Source organism: Macrosteles quadrilineatus, unplaced genomic scaffold (genome assembly GCF_028750875.1).
Source record: "Macrosteles quadrilineatus isolate MER2022 unplaced genomic scaffold, UCM_ALF_1.0 Scaffold_2__2_contigs__length_208266976, whole genome shotgun sequence".
Lineage (NCBI taxonomy): Eukaryota > Metazoa > Arthropoda > Insecta > Hemiptera > Cicadellidae > Macrosteles > Macrosteles quadrilineatus.
Window position 1 is genome coordinate 73414106 of NW_026542595.1, and position 21804 is coordinate 73435909.

Consider the following 21804-nt stretch of genomic DNA (forward strand, 5'->3'; position numbering starts at 1 on the left):
CTCTACCTCAAGCCATTCTTCAGTTTACCCCGTGTATTTCCAACTATTTAGGCTTCTACCGAATGGTGATAATTTGAAAGATGAATAAATGTCAGTATCACCAGTGCTGAAGGTGACAATATTGCCACCTACAACTAAAAATTGAGAAGAACATTGCCATAGCTAAAGGTGGCAATGTGGCAACGTTCAACTGAAAAGTTGAGAAGAGTTACGCCAGTGCTGAAGGTTACAATATGGCTATCTACAACTGAAGAGTGTACCGCAAGCCTTGAACTAAGTGTTTGAATTTGATGGTAAAATGATTAATTGCATAGTTTGCACTTTTTGTCAAAGAACTTTATGAAATAGGTAATTTATAAGATGTTTAAGTGAGCAGTTGTGTTAAGTTAGTTCCCCTTGTATCACTTTGCCCATTATTATAAGCCAATTTTGGGACAAACAGTACTTGAATATTTAATTTTGCCTTGTCTAGCCTTTTTAAATATTAGATATTATTTTCTTCTTCAGATATTCATAGGCAATCAATAATCTTCATGGTAATATACATCCATTTAATTAAATTAAATTCTTCCCTTCTTGGTACATTACTTCTTGTAACTAATTATTTTCTAATATAAATAAGAACAGTTTTACTTTTGTCAGTAGACTTGCAAATATAGGACCGCACTGGTACCCCAGGGCTCGGATTCGAGTTGCCAATTTGGTAGCCACAGCACACTTGAAACTCGTTCTGGAAATATGTCCAGAAAATAATAGTAACTGGTAATAATTATTTTAATACTAGAGCATTTTGTAATATATTCATACCTTTCACATCATGTGATTTCCTAACCAAAATAATCTTGAAACATTCCTATGACAATTAATTGTTTCTTTACATTTTAATTTAACAGTTTTTCAAGGTGAAGTTATATAAAATCATCACACAATTATTAACTAAATACATATTAACATCAATTAGGCTGCCTGACTCATATTTAATTAATTTCAATATTTGTGAAACATTTGTGCTTTTTATACAATCTGTAACAGGAAATTAACTTTGTATTTACATTACAATATTACACTTTGTGATGACTTGCAAAAATATAAATTATACAATTTTTGGCGATATAAGAGTCACAGTTGATTTGCAGGATTGCCAACAGTTTAGAGTGATTTGCTTTTCTTAACCAAACAACAAATTATTTCATGTACTGTATTTTATCCTAAGAGGTCATTGCATTTATTCTATTTTAAAATAATGAAAAATAAAATATTACTTACCTAGTAGTACAAGAGTTAAGGAGACATTGCCAGTTCTGAGTGTGACAATATGGCTGTCTACAGCTGAAGAGTTATGTAGACTTCACCAGTTCTGAGGGTGTTAATATGGCCGTATACAACTGAAGAGTTATGGATACATTGCCAGTTCTGAGGGTGTTAATATGGCCGTATACAACTGAAGAGTTATGGATACATTGCCAGTTCTGAGGGTGACAATATGGCTGTCTACAGCTGAAGAGTTATGTAGACTTCACCAGTTCTGGGGGTGTTAATGGCCGTCTACAACTGAAGAGTTAAGGAGACATCGCCAGTTCTGAGGGTGACAATATGGCCGTCTACAACTGAAGAGTTATGGATACATCGCCAGTTCTGAGGGTGACAATATGGCCGTCTACAACTGAAGAGTTAAGGAGACATCGCCAGTTCTGAGGGTGACAATATGGCCGTCTACAACTGAAGAGTTATGGATACATCGCCAGTTCTGAGGGTGACAATATGGCCGTCTACAACTGAAGAGTTAAGGAGACATCGCCAGTTCTGAGGGTGACAATATGGCCGTATACAACTGAAGAGTTATGGATACATCGCCAGTTCTGAGGGTGACAATATGGCCGTCTACAACTGAAGAGTTAAGGAGACATCGCCAGTTCTGAGGGTGACAATATGGCCGTATACAACTGAAGAGTTAAGGAGACATCGCCAGTTCTGAGGGTGACAATATGGCCGTCTACAACTGAAGAGTTATGGATACATCGCCAGTTCTGAGGGTGACAATATGGCCGTCTACAACTGAAGAGTTAAGGAGACATCGCCAGTTCTGAGGGTGACAATATGGCCGTATACAACTGAAGAGTTATGGATACATCGCCAGTTCTGAGGGTGTTAATGGCCGTCTACAACTGAAGAGTTAAGGAGACATCGCCAGTTCTGAGGGTGACAATATGGCCGTATACAACTGAAGAGTTAAGGAGACATCGCCAGTTCTGAGAGTGTTAATGGCCGTATACAACTGAAGAGTTAAGGAGACATCGCCAGTTCTGAGGGTGTTAATGGCCGTATACAACTGAAGAGTTAAGGAGACATCGCCAGTTCTGAGGGTGTTAATGGCCGTATACAACTGAAGAGTTAAGGAGACATCGCCAGTTCTGAGGGTGACAATATGGCCGTATACAACTGAAGAGTTAAGGAGACATCGCCAGTTCTGAGGGTGTTAATGGCCGTATACAACTGAAGAGTTAAGGAGACATCGCCAGTTCTGAGGGTGTTAATGGCCGTATACAACTGAAGAGTTAAGGAGACATCGCCAGTTCTGAGGGTGTTAATGGCCGTATACAACTGAAGAGTTAAGGAGACATCGCCAGTTCTGAGGGTGTTAATGGCCGTATACAACTGAAGAGTTAAGGAGACATCGCCAGTTCTGAGGGTGACAATATGGCCGTATACAACTGAAGAGTTAAGGAGACATCGCCAGTTCTGAGGGTGTTAATGGCCGTATACAACTGAAGAGTTAAGGAGACATCGCCAGTTCTGAGGGTGTTAATGGCCGTATACAACTGAAGAGTTAAGGAGACATCGCCAGTTCTGAGGGTGTTAATGGCCGTATACAACTGAAGAGTTAAGGAGACATCGCCAGTTCTGAGGGTGTTAATGGCCGTATACAACTGAAGAGTTAAGGAGACATCGCCAGTTCTGAGGGTGTTAATGGCCGTATACAACTGAAGAGTTAAGGAGACATCGCCAGTTCTGAGGGTGTTAATGGCCGTATACAACTGAAGAGTTAAGGAGACATCGCCAGTTCTGAGGGTGACAATATGGCCGTATACAACTGAAGAGGTGAGGAGACATTGACTTGTGACATGGTGGCCACAGAGGCCTTGCTTCAACCCTATACGCTAATGTTCACCGGTTCTCATTAACATAAAAAATAGGGGGGGGTGAATATATCATTGCCATCATAATGTATAACTACTCATCATGGGTTGCCCTCATAATATGTGGTACTTCCTTATATTTAGATAATATAGCAATAAAGTGTCAACCACTTGATTATACCATCGTCGTCGTCGTCAATGAAAACGATGGCCGATTAATGAAAATCGTAATGTCGATTTATTACGTATTTGGTGACGTAATACAGGATGGGGCAAATAAACCCGATCTATTTTCTGCAGATTACTGTTCAGCGACAGGCTTTTAAGAGTGGTGGGGTTAGGTTCGTTGGAAAGCCTACACACTGCCATTATCTGTTGTCATGGAACATTTGTTGCATGAGCAACGCACGTTTGTTATTGGGTCGTATGTAAAAGGCAATGATACAGTCGTTAAAACTCAGCGGCATTTCCGTGCATTCTTTTAATTAGGTCGACATGGAAAGGTTCCGTCGCGTAGCCCAATCGTGTAGTGGGTTACTATCTTTAGAACAACAACTTCTGCGTTGAAAAAGAAGATAAAATTTTGCTATGATCTTAATAAACTTCATCCATATAGATAGATTTTAATTAATCTGATAACATTTTTTGATTATCCACACCCTGTAACATTATTTTTGCCACACCCTGTACATTCACGGGTTAATATAATAAAAACTTCGTTAAGATATATATTGTTTATTAGGAGTTGAACTACAATCCATTGTAAATAAATTTTACATTTCCAAAAATTTACTATGCTTTCGACTTCTCTGCTTTCTCCTTTTCAGCATCTCTCTTTATCCTGGAGTACGAGGAAATCATTAAATTTTCGTTGTTATCACAGATGGCTTTAGATGCCTTCGGCAATGATCTGTACAGCTGATTGACGACCGCCACCTTGAGATGTTCTTCCGCCTTGAAACAGAGAGCAAATCAACTATAAGCCTGTGTAAGGTATAAGAGGTATGAATGAGTTATTTTAAGGTAAATGAAAATACATAATCATTCGTTGTGTTGTCGGTAAATTAAAACAAATCGTATAGAAACAATAACTACAATTAGTCAACTTTTCCATTTTATAACTTTAAATTCATCGAACGAAAAGTATTCGTAGTTCTCTTAATTAATGAAATTATTGTTGTAGATATATTTAGAAAACTGATAGCCAAGTTTTTTTTGCACTTGAGTTTCTGTAAGTTTAATTTTTTTACCCAATCTGAAGGGACAAGAGGGTGACTGTGGCTGGATAGGCCAAAGAAGAGAGACTATGTATTTTTGCCATTTGATGGGAGTAGTATCAGGCCTACCATCAGAATATACATAAATGTAAAAATATTAATCAATGCTGAGAATGTTACTGCAATTAATAAGGCATTCAATGAAACAGAAATGCACCAAAATTAGTATTTAGAATATTATAGCAAGCTATAAATAAAACATATTTGATCGTTGTACAAAAATGTTGTAGATAGTTTCAAAAGAAATCTTAAAACGACTTAAACAATATAAATTTAAAACAATTTACAATGTACATATTTCTATTTTTGTTTTGTTCATATGTGGAGTAGTTCTAATAGTACTACACAAAATTAGGTCAAGGATTATTGTATTCTTAAACTGCCGTCTTTTATAAAAGTAGGTTACTTAAATTCAAATTATATCTAATGAATTACAAAAAAACTATTAGAAGCCTTGGATCCAGCGTGACAAAAGCGAACTTGAACAGGAGTACAACTGGCCTATCTAAAAAAAAAAACTTATGAAAGACAGACCTATTACTCATGAAGGTTTTTACGTTGAAAAACTCTCACCTGTACAAGCTGTAGGATCTTTAAATTTTAAATTAGGTATTATTTTTTATCATAAAAACATTTTTTGCAAAAGAGTAAAAAAAAGAAAATGCATTTTGCAGCTCTTACCGGACCCTCTTCCTTTATAAAGTAGCGCTTAGAGAAATACTCCCCATTTGCGTTGTCTTCTACCTTTCCATTATCAGATATTTTCCTCAAATCAATCTCTAGCAATTCCAAGTCGGTGACCTCCACGTCGTACAACCTCAAGTAACACCTAAAAGTAATAGGTAAACAGGTTAAAAAATGTCTATGTTTCTTTCATGTTGTCTTTTAAAATTCCAAAAAAACATTCAATACGACGTGTAATACATTCAATCAATGAATATTATCTTTGACTCTAGAGACGCCATCCTGCATAAGACGTTGTACTCCAATGTCGACATCAGTTTAGCATAGTCATTGAAAGTTGACTTTGCAAGTAGTCTTATTATCTTTTTGTGAAATCATGAGTCTGTACGTCTTTTCACGTAAATGATTGTGATGCTACAAAAATTATTTTGAGGATTGTTGAAAAATAAATATATAAAAACTCAAAACGCACGAAAATCCATAAAGTTGTCTGAAATATATGATTTTAAAATAAAAATAGACTTAATTCAATTAAGCCCGCCGTTTGAATGTTCTGATATAAAATGTCATTTCCATTATAATGCTCATACCATGTAAATTATACCACCCTAAAAATTGGTACTTGTTTTTATAGTTCGGCCGCTTAAAGACCTCCTCCAGCATTGGTTTAGCATTAGCGCGCAGGTCGTTTTCTAAGCGGCCGAGCTATAGTTGGAAATTCTTCTATGGCTTCATGGACTAACTGAACTAAAATATTGCTGAGCAATAAAAGAAACATAAGTTCGATAGTTTTGATATCATACCTCTCGCCGATCTTTGGCCAAATTTTTAACTTGAGTATTAAGTTGTTTTTTGAAACTCCAATTGAAGCGGGTCCATCGACAACAATCACACCGTATTTGGTTCTCATATGATCAATTTTAATTTGTAGGTCAGCGAAAGTAACAGACACCATTGCGCTGGGAGTTGGAAGTCCTAGGAAACCTGAAGTGGACGAGTTGTTAAGAAATCATGCATATTTAGGTCTACAAGTTTAAATTACTCAACTGAGGAACTATGTCAAGTTATATTTTGGATGTGGATGATTCAATGGAATAACATAAATTATTCGAAAATTGCAGTTTGCACTACCCTTTATCTCTGGGCCCCTTTACTAATGGAGATTTGAAAGGTTGTAGGTAACCAATGTTTTCTCCTCCATTGGTTTTTACTGGACGTAGATAGTTTAAATAGTTTCAATTGGTCAAAGAGCACAATACGTTTCGTGTCAAGGTTTATTCTTTTGGCTAAATATAACACTAAAACGATGTAGCAAAATTTTCTTCGTAAAAAATATTAAATAAGAGGATTTCGTTTTTTATATAAACTGTGTACATATTTATAAACTACAACTGTATACATCACTACAGAATATAATATATACAGCATATAATTGTATAGTAGTTTATTGTTCAAGCAGTAAACATTTTTCTAATCTTGTATTAACACATTTTAACTTTTAACCGAGATAAAAGAAAAAGGGAACTGTAGAGTAGGACGGACTCTATTAGGTTGATTGACTTTTGATAGTAAATCAAAGGTCAATTCTTCAAAGAAAAATGCGTCTTCTGGTGTTGCATATAACAAATAGACAATAGGTAAATCTTTATTGGACAGATTGTTAATTTCAACAAAATCTAAAAACCAGTGATAGCTTCCCATTTTACATTTTGATTTAGCACGATTTTATGAAAAGGCATCGTGTTTTAGGACTTTCCATGAGAAAATTGCCAATTCGGCTGCCAACCACAGTTCGATATCTGAACAGAGAACTTGATGACAAAGCTTACACTGTAGTGTTGACTATGGACACATGGAGACAATATACCTATATCTACCTCATATATCTCACGAGGTGTAAAGCTACTTACAACTAAGTATTTTAGCATAAGTATGTCTGATTGAAGCATTGGTAGATATTAAATGTGGTGTACCAACCAATGTAGTCGCAAACAAGTCATTAAGAGACGACTTTTAAACCATGCTTACTAAAAAACGTATATTTTCAGTTTATTTTTCCAAGGGTTTTCATACTGGATTTGTATGACTGTCTTTATCCACGAGAGCTGCTAATCTAAACAATAGCATCACTCTTAATGGACTCTCTGGATGTTAAACTTACAACAACACTTTAATAGTTACCCTTAGGAGTCCAAAAAATATTAATATGAGTATTCGGAGTGACTTCCAAGGTGTCCAGTCCAGAAAATTTAATGCCATACATTTCGAATTGCTCTACGTTATCTTCACCAATATCTTCAACTGGTATCGTTTCAACCATAAGTTTTCTGTCGTTCTCGATCACACCTCTAAACATCCTTTCAATCCTGTCTCCAAATAAAAAGTGAAACAGGTTCGTCATGAAGCTTGATCTACCCGAAAGGAGTCTTGCATATCTACAGAAAAAACACACAATGTAAAATGTTTAAATAAAAATACAGATTCTTTAAGTGTTGAACTAAATATTTTATGTATATCATAAATAAAAAGTATTATGCCGAATATGTGACGCTTAGCGCCACTATTATATCGTGTCACACAACGAAATCGCCGGCCTTTCCGATCAGCGTGCTTCCTTCGGTCTGCCGCTTGCTTTTTTTCCGAGAAACGGTCAAGGAGCTACGGATTCGAGATTTCCTCCGTCTTGTCTCTTGCCGTCTCTCGTTGGATTAGCTGCCGATCTCCATTTTCTCATCTCACCATGTCCTGGTTAAATCAGAATAAGTGCTTAAATATTAAGTAGTGCTAAGATTAAGATGACAGTCTAGATTAACAATTTAAGGGGAAGTCGGCAGGCTTTCGCCCCATTCACAGAAATGTAAATTCCAAAAATTATGATTACCTCGCTTTACGAGGTAATTATTCCTAGACATGCAATAGTCACCACGTTGAAAATTCAAGTATTAAATCATTGAGGAATCGCCTTAGGAGTCCAAATTGGTTCAATAAGGAGTTAGGGAACGCAATAGACCTATTTTATCATCATCTCAATTTTCACACTATTTAGCAGTTTAGTTTGGAAGGTTAGCTATAGTTCTGCTTTCTAGTTAAATTATAAGTAATCAAACCTGGCTTGGCCTGCTTCTGGTCTGGGTAAAGATTTCCGCCCTCTGGTTCCCCCAACAACGTTTCCTATTAAATTGTCATTTTAAGATGGTAGTAGAGGATAGCACGTTCTTAATTGCAACATGCTAGGGTCGTCTAGGCCCTAGCACCACAGACAGGCAATTACCTACATATTTCACTCAATTACAATCAATACATCACATCACCACAGAATGCATACCCTAGTTCCGCCCCAGTTACCAACCAAAGGCTACAAATAACAAAAATACGTCTTTTAACAATGTTAGACATACTTACTCTCATTCTGTAGTTTTACAAGCAGTTTTAGTTCAGTTTTTTACAATAATTTAAGATGGTATACGTGTGGGGTCGTGACTGGAATAAACCCAGCCAGATCCACACTTAATGAAAAACGTGCTGATTCCACTTCCCCATAGCACTCACGAAAACCCTGCTCAGCGTAAGCCAGCTTTGATAGGTCTCAAATAAATAGATTAACTACATTTTATTTTATTCTAACTACTCCTCGCCATTGTGACACGCCTGCAGCAACTTGCCCTAAACATGATATCGATAATTGTTAAGTTTAATTTAGTTACGTCAGTTAATTTATTGTTGGTTGAACTCGGCCTAATTTAGAAAAGATACGATTCCTCCTAACCCCTTTATCCCACAAAGATTAATTAACTAATAATACATTATGGCTACGGTACTTTACCAAACGAAGACAACTTAGCTCCTAGCTCCTTTCCATATCACGGTTCCGCCAAGACAAACCTGCAGGCCCGTCCGTTCCTCGTTTCCCGGCAGTAGCGCTAGTGTCGCAGGTGTCCGACTACAGTTCTGCTTGTCGTCAGATCAGCTGATGGGGTTGACTCTTACCTTATTCTTTGATTGGTGGCGGTGATGTGGGTTATTCCCACATACGATAAAGACCAACTTGTCACAGTCACACTGGTCCCAATAAAAGACTCTCACTAGCAATACGTATTTTATTGCATCCGTAAAATAACACCAACACATACAATTCTAATAAAAATTAGTAAAAAACTATAGAGGATGGTCTGCAGTCTGGCTCATATTCCTCCTGTAGACCAGAACAAAGTGAAGCTTTTGGGGATTGTGTTGAACAATAAGTTATGTTGGGATCAGCACATCGACCAAACTATAAACAGACTCTCTCGTGTCTGCGCCCTTCTTCTGAAGCTGAGATCTTTTGTGACTGAGGACTACCTGAAAATGGTCTACTTTGCCTTGTTCCATTGCCACGTTACATATGGACTGCTTCTGTGGGGACATTCTCCAGGCACAGTGGAGATTCTCAAGATGCAGAAAAGGGCCTTAAGAATCATCACCTTTAGTGACGGACGGGCTCATGGTAGGCCCCTTTTCAAGAGACTAGGAATACCTACTGTCTTTGGTCACTACATACTCCTGTGCCTTCTTCATGTTTGGGATAAACATAGAGACCTTACATCCCGTGCCATGGTCCATTCCTACAACACCAGGCAGAGAAACATGCTGGATGTTCCCCGTGTTAGGCTTTCTAAGACAGCTGCTACCTATCAAATTCTGGGTCTTAAGTTCTTCAACAAACTGCCGATGGCCGTTAGGGACTGGAAAAGAGGTTATCTTAAGGACAAGCTTATGTCGCTAATGAAAGAGAGAGCCTACTATAGCATCTCAGAGTTCATGACCGATAAGGAGATAGCAAACATACGGTAGCCATCTTTCCATCATCCCTGGAAGTTTTTCTTTTTTTAACTTGTATATATGTATATATATTGTTTTATACATTGAACTGTTGTACACGTTGTGAAGAATTTTTTTTTCTTTTGTGCGTGCATAAGAAATGTTTTATTTATTTTTGACAAGACGCAATCTATCCCTATTTTGGGTAAAAGATGAAGAAGGAGTAAGTAAGTAAGTATAGCTTGCATTTAATAACTTAAGATATGATTTACTATATCTCCTAGGTACATTATTTAAAAAAATAGTTAGTTATTTGTGTAACTAGTGAGCTCTCGTGTGCAGCAAATTCCTACAGTCACTATAAAGCATATAAATAATTAGTCTTTCAAACACTATACAACACGTTTTTAGGTTCAGCTGGCAACACAAATAGGTGCCCTAGAGAAAGTAGTCACCGGTCCGTATCACTTCGCTATTTTTTCCTCGGCAAGCAATGTGCTCCGCGACTTGAGAAAATAGTTCCGTATGCTTTTGTAATTTGAAGTGGTTTCCGCGCCTAAAAATGCTTTAAAGGTAATTTCTTGTTTATTAAGATCGTAGGAATGTCTTAAAAACGTTTAAAAGAAAAGTCCAGAAAGTTCAGGAATACCGGAACTATAAACACGAAATGACAGGTTAAATCGTAGTTATAATAGTCAATCAGCTGCTCATAGTATTATTATTTTTAAGTGTTGCCAACCTATTTCCAAGCATACACGGATTACGTGCATAATAGAACCACGCTGTTTTGTGTTGTTTCGTTGGAATCCTGATGTGCGCCAAAGTATAAACCGTACGACAAAGTATGGATATGCAGCAATTACAGCTTTTTGTACTATAAACAGTACAAGGAAGCCAACTTTGTCGGGTGACTGTAGGAAAAAATAGATTAATGCAATAATACAAATAATATCAAATTTCACATACATTTGAGTGTGCACTCCAGTTCGTGGCATTTTATTTCTTTTATTTTTTTCGGCTCTACCCGCGAGGGAACCGACCGGTAATAGGGGGAGCTACTTACCCCACATATGAGCTACTTACCCTACATAGGAGCTACTTACCCTACGTATGAGCTACTTACCCTACATAGGAGCTACTTATTCTAGATATGAGCTACTTACCCTACATAGGAGCTACTTACCCTACATATACGAGCTACTTACCCCACATAGGAGCTAATTACCCTACATTAGAGCTACTTACCCTAAATATGAGCTACTTACCCTACATAGGAGCTACTTACCTACACATAGGAGCTACTTACACCACATATGAGCTACTTACCCCACATAGGAGCTACTTACCTACACATTGGAGCTACTTATCCCACGTAGTAGCTACTTACCCTACATAGGATCTACTTACTCTACATATTAGCTTACCTATTCTGTATATGAGCTTCTTGCTCCACAAACGGGCTACTTACCCAGGCAATTTGATTCCCAATGTCTCAGCATTGTCTACCAAGGTTCCAACCCCTAACCCCCCTAGCCCAAAGCCAAAGCAGTCAGCCCCTTGTAGACAACAGAGAGATAGAGCCGCTAGCAACAGTAAGTGAGGCTTCATCGTTCACACTAGGCCGGGCGTACGGCGCAAACAAAACCCACCACAAGTGTCCATAATTAGCGGTCTGTTCTAATACTATTTTATGATTGCACAATATGCAGTACTCTTTCTGTTCCATCGAAATATCAAGCGAATCATCTAAAATATTTTAGAATTGTTTAAATAGGTAAAGTTTATTTTATTTCTCATTCGAAGAAGAGAAAACAACATTTATTTTATTTTAAAGACCATCTTCAGCTCTTGTGTTTTGAATATTTAAGAAATATTAACCAATAATCTTCAAGATCTGTAAAGTTTAGACTTCTCATCCCATTGTAAATTTTGAATCAAGTTTTTCGTCTAGTTCATGTACGGTGACACTGGGCGCTAGTGTCGACGAGATTTTGTTTCTATTATTTTAGGGTTAATTTCTTGATTTGTACTTTGCTGTTTGGTTATATAACTAGGGGACAAGTTATTGTTTATGATTGCTCGTATTATTTGGTTAAACGAGGTTTTAAATTACTGTAATAACGAGAAACAAATTGTACACGACCTCTATATAAACCGGACAGAACTAACAATAAAATTGTCTTCAGCTGTTCGATAAGGATGAGAAATCTACGTTATATTTTAAATGTATTAATTTTTTTAGCTGAAAATAAATGTTTGGAGATTTAAGAATTTTTAACTGTTTAATCTATAAAAACCCTTATTTCAAAAAATGTTTCCAAAATTAATATTATTGGAAGTATTGACGATTTTATGTTTTAAAAATGACTGTATGTATTAGTTAAGTCTCGAAAAAGCTAATACGGCATATTTTTTAAATATATAACTGAAGAAACAATCTGTAGTATAATACTTACTGGTACTGCATCAAACGAGCGAGATTTGTGTAAGAAACTCAATTTTCCGGAACAAATCCACTTTATTTGCATGTCTGCTTCTGATAGTAGAATTTAGATGTATCGACGGAAGTCAACTTACGTGTTCCTGTGTACATTCTCAAACCCAATGTATTTTATAAATGTTTCGAAGAGCTATTATTCATATCTAATACAGGACTTGTACCATTTTTTTATTTTATTTTTTTGTTTTTTAAGAGGTTGGTGACTTTTTTAACGTAGCATTTATTTGCCCGTCTACATAGACTACAGATCTATGCGTGGAACGTATCCAGCAAAGCAAGGGGTGAGCCAGTACAATACGAAGGTGAACTGTGCTGATAAATTTTAGTAGCAATGACCAGGATCCGAACCCACGACATCGCTGCCTTGGGCCCAAAGTCCGTGACGCTACCAACTGAGCTACCGACTCACCATTAGGGTGTGATGATCAAGTTAAAGGAAACTAAATTATTAAAACCCTGAATTAATAAGTTTTTGCATCCTAGAAATATTAAATATTGCTATTCATAATTGAACGACCCAAGTGTTTTCTCATAATGGTTAGAAATACGTCGTTTTAAATTTTGAGAACTCGAGAACAACTGTATTTGACATCTTGATGTGTTGCACAAAAATCCATAGTTCGTTGTTAGAGAATATTTGTTCAATAATAATCGTAAAACCCTAATAAAACTTGTTGGTTTGGATTATGTTTTTTATTCCTATGGAAATAAGAATAACATTTAATCATATCTTCTTCTTTTTTCCAGTTTCAAGAATTTGAATTATATTAAGTTTACCTTTGTTGTTGTTGCCTGAAATGTTGGTAAGATGTTTGTGTCACCCGTTGACCCGAATGCGATACTAGTGACCGAGTGTGTTTAAATATGTTTGTATTTGTAGACTATAGTGTTAGTGAAAGAAGATTAATTAAGAAGACCCCTGAAGATGCCGCACAATGTGGAGAAATGCACATGGTGACACAAACATCTTACTTACAAGAACTCAGGCATCAACACGGGTTCATTTTTCGAAGTCACTTTTCTTCATAACAGGCGGTTTTTCGTGTCCCTTCAAGGCAAGAAAAGTAGATGGAGAAATCAAAGAAATGGATTGCCTCAGGGTAGCGTCTTATCCCCAGCTCTTTATAACATTTACACTAACGACCAACCGTTGCCAAACGCTACACGTCAGTATATATATGCCGATGATACGGCGGTGGCGGCACAAGGTAGGAGTTTTGAAGAGGTGGAACAGAAGCTGACTATGACTCTAAATGAATTTTCCCAATACTATGACGCAAATCACCTCAAGCCGAACCCTGCTAAGACCCAAGTTTGCACCTTTCACCTAAACAATAGAGAAGCAGCCCGTGAGTTGAATGTGAGGTGGCGGGGAGACCGTCTTCAGCATTGTCCTACACCCAAATACCTTGGTGTCGTACTGGACCGCACGCTGACATTTAAGGCGCATTGTATTGCGACAAGAGGTAATACCCGAGCGAGGAAATAATATCATCAGGAAGCTCACCAGCAGATGCTGGGGTGCTAATCCTAATGTCCTCGGAACCTCAGCTTTAGCGCTCAGTGTGTCGGCTGCGGAGTACGCTGCACCAGTATGGAATGCATCGTCACATGGAAAAAAGGTTGACATTGCAGTCAATGACATGGCTCGGATTGTAACTGGGTGTTTGAAACCAACCCCAATACACAAACTCTATCCTATCATAGGGATCACCCCTCCATCAATCCGACGTGATGTCGCTGCCGACGCAGAAAGGACTAAGCAAGAGACAGACCCTCGTCACCCATTACACGGCCACCAACCTGCAGAGCGACGGCTTCGGTCCAGAAAGAGCTTTTTATCACGGACACGAGTCCTGGATGGATCACTCTCAAGCAATCGGGTGGCAAGGTGGGAGGCCACGTTGACTAACCCTCCCATACCAGCCAGGGAGGAAGTGGATCCTGGTGGAGGCCCTCATTACACGGTGTGGAAGACCCTAAATCGAATTAGGGTCGAGGTACCAAAATGGAAGACAAACATGCAGAAATGGGGTCTCTTACCAGACGAAGAAAACATCTTGTGCGGGTGTGGTGCTGTTCAGGATCCTGGCCATCTGCTGATCTGCCCACGCCTAGACCAGTCTTGCACATTAGATGATCTTTTACATGCGAATGACAAAGCCATATCGGTAGCTAATTTTTGGAAAAGCGAAGTCTGATTTCCGGACACGGAAAGTAAGTATCAACACGGGTACATCGAGTACATTTGTTTATAGTTTACGACCTTCATTTGCGTCATTCACTTTAGACATAGAGCACGACTTTGCCTCGGAACTCTTTCATTCTTAGGGTAAACATTTTTACATTGTAATTCTAAAACCAGAATAATAATTTCTTAACGAATAGTTGAACTGGCAAGGGCAAAAATCAATCCATCTATATTTAATCAATCAATCTATCTATCTACCTATACTATTATAAAGAAGAGGTGGTGTCTGTCTGTCTGTACGTATGTGTGTTTGCATGAGAAATCAACAACTACTCAACCGACTGGGCTTAAATTGGGCAAAAATGGATCTACAGCTCCGAGGATACATATAGAACTATTGCCGCTTCAATATTGACCTAGGACTCTGACCCGCGGGCTTTTGAAGGTCCGAGGTGAGAGTTTTAAAAGTAAATATTGGTTGGTCTCCGTGGTAACAAAGAACCAACCCAAACAGTTTAAATATAAACAAGCAAAACTGTCAAATAAATGAAAAAAGTTTTATTTAATACTAGCTGTTGTACCCGTGCTTTGCGACGGGAAGAGGACACAAAATAGAAACATTTCAATCTTTGTCTCTGCATATGATAGTTACACATCCGCCAACGCTTTTAGAAACAAAATTAAACTTTTATGGCCTTAGAAACGTGTTATGACTTTTAAATGTGGTAAGTAGTGGATACCCCCATTTTGGTTTGGATTAATTTTAAATCTTGTGTAGGCTGATATGAGAAAAACTGACCAAATCTTCGAGTAAAACTTTGATTACCTTCATCTCCCTTAATTACACATCTTTTAATTTTATATTGACATTTTATATTTCATTTTTGAAGTTGCAAAAATACTAATTATTAAATTTAAATATCTTTATATTACTAAAGATAAACTCTTCTTTATATTAAATCACAAATCCTTTCATCTTCAGTTTTTTCACTCACAATTAAATCATTAGCAAAACTAAGTCAGCTGTTATAAACTTTAGAAAAATTGCTTTGCCTTATCAATTCAGTCTTTAGAAATATTAAAAAAAACTATATCTATAGGTACTATAAACAATTTCAAACGAATAATTTAGCATTAAAGACAGCAGACAAAACTAATATGATTATCAACGCATCAAGGACTAAAAAATGTAATAGCAAATACAGTATATGTTTCATTGCATCTCAGATTCTACTATACAAAAATATCAACAAACAACTATATGTACAAACCAGTTCTTTTAATCAGTTCCATCGTCCATTGCCTTAACATTTTCACACTTACCATTAAGTAAATATAGTGACAGACATTTCATTGATTTTAGAAACAAAAGAACACTGTTTACTGCTTAGTTTTATGATACTTTCCTTGGTTTAATTTAATCATTGGTGTGGCAAAACACAAATAATAAATGTATCAAATAACTGAAAGCTATGTTAAGATAAAATAAGAGTATTTTGTATTACCATTTGATAATTAAATTAGTTACACATATACAACAGATTTTAGAAAACAAAAATCAACGTCAATTTAGTTATTGATGATATTCTTTAGTTTAATTTAAGTATAGGTTATTTTAGCAAAACACAATAACCTAATTTACCTAAATATACATACAGTATAAAAAACAATGTGATGTGCAAGTTATGAAATAACTTAATCTAACACATGTAAAGCAGTTAGAATTTATTTAAAGTAGCCTCCAAATTCAAACAAAACATCTATACATTGTAATGTTCATACTGTTTCCATGAAAGCATATCAATAACATTATTTTCACTTAAGATTATTAACTTAAGACGCTTTAAAAAATTCAAAGCAGAGTTGGAGTTGATACAGCAACGGTTATAAAATCTTTTTTTTCTACAATCATTGACATAGTTTTAGAATAAATAATCCATGATAAATTGTTAGATTAAAATAAACCTACCTCATATTTATGGAAAATATTATATTTAATTTCTTTGTATCAGCTGTCTGAAATTGTGAAATATACAGTTTAGCAGTTCTTGTTTATATTTAAATGTCAAAGCAAATGTAAACAAACATTGTTAGTGTTCTTATCACAGCTATGGAGACCAATCAATATTTACTTTTAAAATGTTCACCTCAGAACTTTTAAAGCCAAAGGGGCAAAGCCTACGGTCAGTTTCGAAATGTAAATAGTCCTATAATGGTCCTTGGTATGGTAACTATATTTTTGTAAAATTTAAGTCCAGTTGGTTCAGTAGTTTTTGCACCTATTAGTAATACACATACAGACAGACACCATTAGATTTTTATATAATAGTATAGATATAGATTTCCACCCAGCTGGTGCAAACATATTAAATTGCACGAATATTAGGACAGAAAGGGTATGAATCATAAAATATAACATAAAGATGTCACTCGCCCGAATCTAAACATTACAATGCCATTTCATTAGTATAGGATTATTTCAGTTACTTCATTTGTTTATATATTTATGATCTATACTGAGTCCGTTCTAATACTTGTGAAATGCTGTAATATTATTTTACAGGGAATAATTCATTGTAAAATAAAGAAAAAAAAAAAAAAAAAAAAATGAAGGTAATAAAAGGATGAAGAAAATAATTAAGATTCTATAATCATTGCCGTATCAACCTAGGCCCTTATCCTGAGTTTTATGAGAATTATTTTTAAGATGCATTTTTGTGTAAACAGTAATATAAAACTCCTGCCGCAGAAAACTTGCTGAATTTCCATTTTCCTGATTGAAATTTCACTAAAATGTGTAAGAAAATTTCACTAGACAGGTTTGGAACTATTGTGGTAGCTCTTCGTTTACAATGCAAACCATTCAACATGTTATTTGATTATATCTTAAAATCTATCATTTATTTTGTATCCTATGTAGCCTAAATAAGTGTTCACAGTCTTGAGTTAACAAAAATATACTATTATCAAGTTAAGTAATACAGTTCATTTTCGTTTCTAAATTAAATGGTGGGAATACATCCATTTTTAAATCATTTTCAAAGAACCGACATTGTCTTTTGCATACTGACCCCGTTGCAAGGCACGGATATGGCCAATACATGCTTTAATTTTTACAGTTTAGAAATATTTTTAATTCGAGTAAAAGTTGTTGGGCAAATTCAGTCATATATCTATAGTCACATTTGATACAGAATAAAGTATTGAATATTGAAAGGTTTTTTTTAAAATTATTTTACCAAAATGCATACTGACCCCGTTGAAAAGCACGGGTATAGCTACTATTATAATTATTAACAATAGATTAATAGATAAAATAAAGATTTATAGTAGTAATGATAAAGCTTCATAAATTATATTTTATTTATTGGTACTGAACACTGGTTTTTAATAGAACTCACCATGAAAACTCCAAAACTAACATAAACACAACAAACAATAATAATAATAAATATTACATCATCTGATTAAAGACAGAATAAATGTCACATGTCCTTTTTTTTCAATTTCAATCTTTTTTTCTTTTCCATTTTAAATTGTCTCAGTTGGCACCGGTTTCTTCTGAAAACTGCTCCGCTGTCCATTTGTACCAAATAGGAATTCGGGCTTTTGTGTTTCTTGACAACTTTTCCTTTTGCCCATTCTCGAGTTCCCTTTTGGACATAAACTTCTTCGCCCTCCTTTAATGCTTCAAAACATTTTTGTTCTATACTTGTCCATATAAAAGACTTGTTTTTGCTCATCAGTAATCGTAGTGGTCCTGTTTTAGGATGATGGGGAAAAAGACAATTTAGACACTGTAATTAAATGTTTTGACGAATACTTAGAGCCTAAAGTAAACACTGTTATTAATAGGTATACTTTCTTTAACCTCAGGCAAAAGTCCGACGAATCAGTCCAGTCATTTGTAACTAGTCTAAAAAATCAGGCAAAAAAATGTCAGTTCGGGGATCAGGAAGAAAGCCTTGTAAGAGATCTATTGATAATAGGGACTAAAGATGAAGCGTGTAAAGAAAGGTTGTTGATGACGAGTGATTTGAAACTTGATAAAGCAATTCACTACTGCACGGCTAGGGAGGAGAGTAAAAAACAAGTGCAACTAATGAAACTTGATTCACAACTTGACGAAACAACTAATGTAGGATCTAAAATTCATAACATTACTTTACCAAATTCGAGTAACATTACAAATAAAAGACAAGTTAAAGTCTGCTCTAAATGTTTAAAAACTCACAATTACAGAAATTGTCCTGCTTGGGGAAAGAAATGTATAAAATGCAAGAAATTTAATCATTTTGCAAACGCCTGTAAGGCCCAAAACATTCATAACATTGAATCTAATGAGGACGTTGAACCTAATGAAGTGGGAATTAGTGGCGAGAGTCAGGACTTAAGTATTGAAACTATTGTTGTCAACACTGTAGACTCAAAACATAGTTGGTGTCAGAATATTACCGTAAGTGGGGTTGACATATCTTTTAAGCTCGATACTGGCGCCGACGTCAATGTTATTCATTACAATCTTTATCAACAATTAGCTCCTGACGCTAACATGACGACTTCAGGCAACTCCACTTCGAAGTGTGCAGTAACTAGGTCTATTTGATCAAATAAAATACCGGTAACTTAGTGAATTTTTTATTTTTGTACAATGGAAGCGGATGGTTGGGCAGCATTGTATCACGTTGTAGGAGTAGCATTTCGCATTCTGTGGGACAAGATCACGGAGAACGATTGTAGGCCTAACCGAAACGACTACGTTGTTGGCTGGGTGTGTTCGATCTTTTCTCACTACTTCCTACTTCGAGTCTTTTTTATCATCAATCCAAATCTACTAAATCCACGAGCCCCAGCAAATGCCGTGGAGGCCGTCCCGAACCCACCACCAGGCAAGAGACGTTGCAAAATTTGTGGAACGACCAAATCTCGTTTGTGGCGGGATAATCGTTGTGACAAATGTCACAGTAGTGTATAGCAAAATAAATTAATATGGCTATTGAGAAAAATTAATATAGTCTATCGGTGATCAAAAAACAGTATAACTCAGAATTTTATAAGAAGTAATAATTGTTGGTAAACTGCCGTTTGGATCACTCGCTAAGCTAGAAATTATCTCTAGCCCAATGGGATCACTCTTTTTTTTCTGTAGGCACATGTTTTATTTGCTATGTTTGATTTGAAATCATATATAAGCTGTTGCTTAGTTTATAATTCTTGTTATTTTTTACTAGGATCTGTTTTGTATGTCGTCGGTGGATTGGTAACTATTCTAAAAATTCTCAGAACGATTTGATTTCTTAATTTTCAGGATTATTGCTAGAATTTCATACGATACTTTCGAATCGTATTTTGTTGTTAAATGCAAATGGTTTTAATCATATCTGATTCTGTAACATAATGAGCCCTACAGAAGATCTATTTATTTTTATCTTTTTTTAAACTAATTTTTCCCTAGCCTACAGAAAAACTATTCTGTTTAAGTTATTAAATTACATTGGATATACACCGAAATCTACAGGGTTAGCAACAAACGTCCTTAGGTTAACCCAAGTTTAGTTGATGTTGCATGACTCAAGGCCTAGGTTAGATCATAAGTGCTCAGTTTTGTTCATATTTAAAACTAGATGTACATTTAATGAAGATGAACACCGTTTGGACTCCCATTTTTTATATCTATTTTTTCCTATTGAAATCATGAACTCCTTATTAGTTTACTGTAAATATATTATAGCGTTCAACTAAATCCAACCCAAGTATAAATGAAGGGTCACTGAAGTGATAGGCCTAAGCTTCTAAGTCTAGATGGTAAATAAGTGAATATAATATTATCTTCTCTAGTTTTAACTTAACTCCAAATTACAACTCATTATTTGTCATGATCAATAGAACAGTACAGTGTAAGAACAACTGATTTCACTACTTTACATTATATTACCTAACAGGAACCAACTTTATAAGCACACACCAGCAATCCTTAAACTCTCTGCTGAGATTTGTAGCCTAGCTACTTAACAACCCATTCGCATATTGATCAGACCTAACGTATGTATAATTTAATATAGAGTAAAAAGACCAGTGATTTTTTAACTTATCTATGCTTGGAAAATTTCTAAGTTATAAGTTGCGGAAACTAATAGCTTTAGTGTGAGTGCTGTGTCATTAAATTAAGTGCGTCGTTTGCAAGAAGACGAATACCGTACTAAAATCTAGGACCACACTTTTTGTAGAGGCTATGTGTCACAATTTGAAATAGTGTAAAACTATTAGTTTTTCTAAGGAACTACTTTTATGACAAGTCTAAAAAACATTGGAACAACAAATTGCGACTAAACTTAGAATCTTTGTAATCTATACTGTATTGATTTTGATTAAAGTCTGCAAGAAATTCTTTTTGGTAAACTAATCATAGCCCTAAACTCTAAATGTCTCATCTATGTCGTATTGATTGATAAAACTTGTTACTCATTTTTGTTAACTAGTTGGTTGTGGAAGCCACTCAGTATCAAGGATCAATATCACTATATGACGTATTTGTCCGGAATACAGTCAATTTTAACTGAACAGGTGTATGTCCACAATCCAGATTATAAACGTTTCTAAAGAAGTTCCTTTTGATAATCTATATAATTAATACACTACATGAAACTTTGTCGGTTGAACTCCTCCGCCGTTTCTTAACCGATTTTATCCATTTATTTATTTATTTATAAACGGTTGCACCATTTTTACAGAAAAATACAATTATTGTCTTACAGAAAGAAGGAAACAAAAATCACAGGCCAGTACAAAAGTAGTGAAAAAAAACTGGAAAACAAGACTTCAATAACAAGACATAAAAGATAAATAACAAGCTATAAATAACAAACTATAAATAACAAACTATAAGTAACAACTTTAATAACAAACTATCTGAACAAGTTGAGAAAACGATAGATTTGAAAAACAAAACCAGTATAGGAACAATAATGATAGCAATACAGTAAGCCGAGTGAAACTTTAGTAAAAAGAGGCAGAACAATCTTGATGAAAACAGATAAAGCTTGCAGAAAAATAACAATATGATATACTCTGTACAAGAACAAGATAACAACAGTAACAACAGGATAGACTATATTAACAAAAATTAATAACAATGCAATTTAACCTTCCATAATAATCAACCAATAACCTTTGGTTAATTGCAAATTGGTAATTAGTTTAGGTAATTGCAAATAACCT

The 21804-nt window shown here is 35.6% G+C and overlaps 1 protein-coding gene across 1 annotated transcript; it reads right to left on the reverse strand.

The window, feature by feature from the left end:
• Positions 1-3856: 3856 nt before the first annotated feature.
• Positions 3857-11538, reverse strand: LOC128987972 (uncharacterized). The gene is made up of 5 exons (XM_054409125.1): positions 11364-11538; positions 7280-7533; positions 5902-6082; positions 5096-5243; positions 3857-4091 (listed from the first exon to the last, which is right to left on the reverse strand). Exons 1-5 carry the CDS (start codon positions 11501-11503, stop codon positions 3930-3932), a joined length of 885 nt encoding a protein of 294 aa, XP_054265100.1. The 5' UTR covers positions 11504-11538; the 3' UTR covers positions 3857-3929.
• Between the last annotated feature and the right edge of the window lie 10266 nt (positions 11539-21804).

Excerpts from the sequence above, each read along its gene's own strand:
- LOC128987972 (XM_054409125.1), bottom strand. The coding sequence starts at position 11,503 with ATGAAGCCTCACTTACTGTTGCTAGCGGCTCTATCTCTCTGTTGTCTA. Across the intron at positions 7,534-11,363 it reads TTGGGAATCAAATTGCCTGG|ATATGCAAGACTCCTTTCGG; the intron begins GTAAGTAGCCCG and ends TTTTTTCTGTAG. Across the intron at positions 4,092-5,095 it reads TTATAAAGGAAGAGGGTCCG|GCGGAAGAACATCTCAAGGT; the intron begins GTAAGAGCTGCA and ends CTCTGTTTCAAG.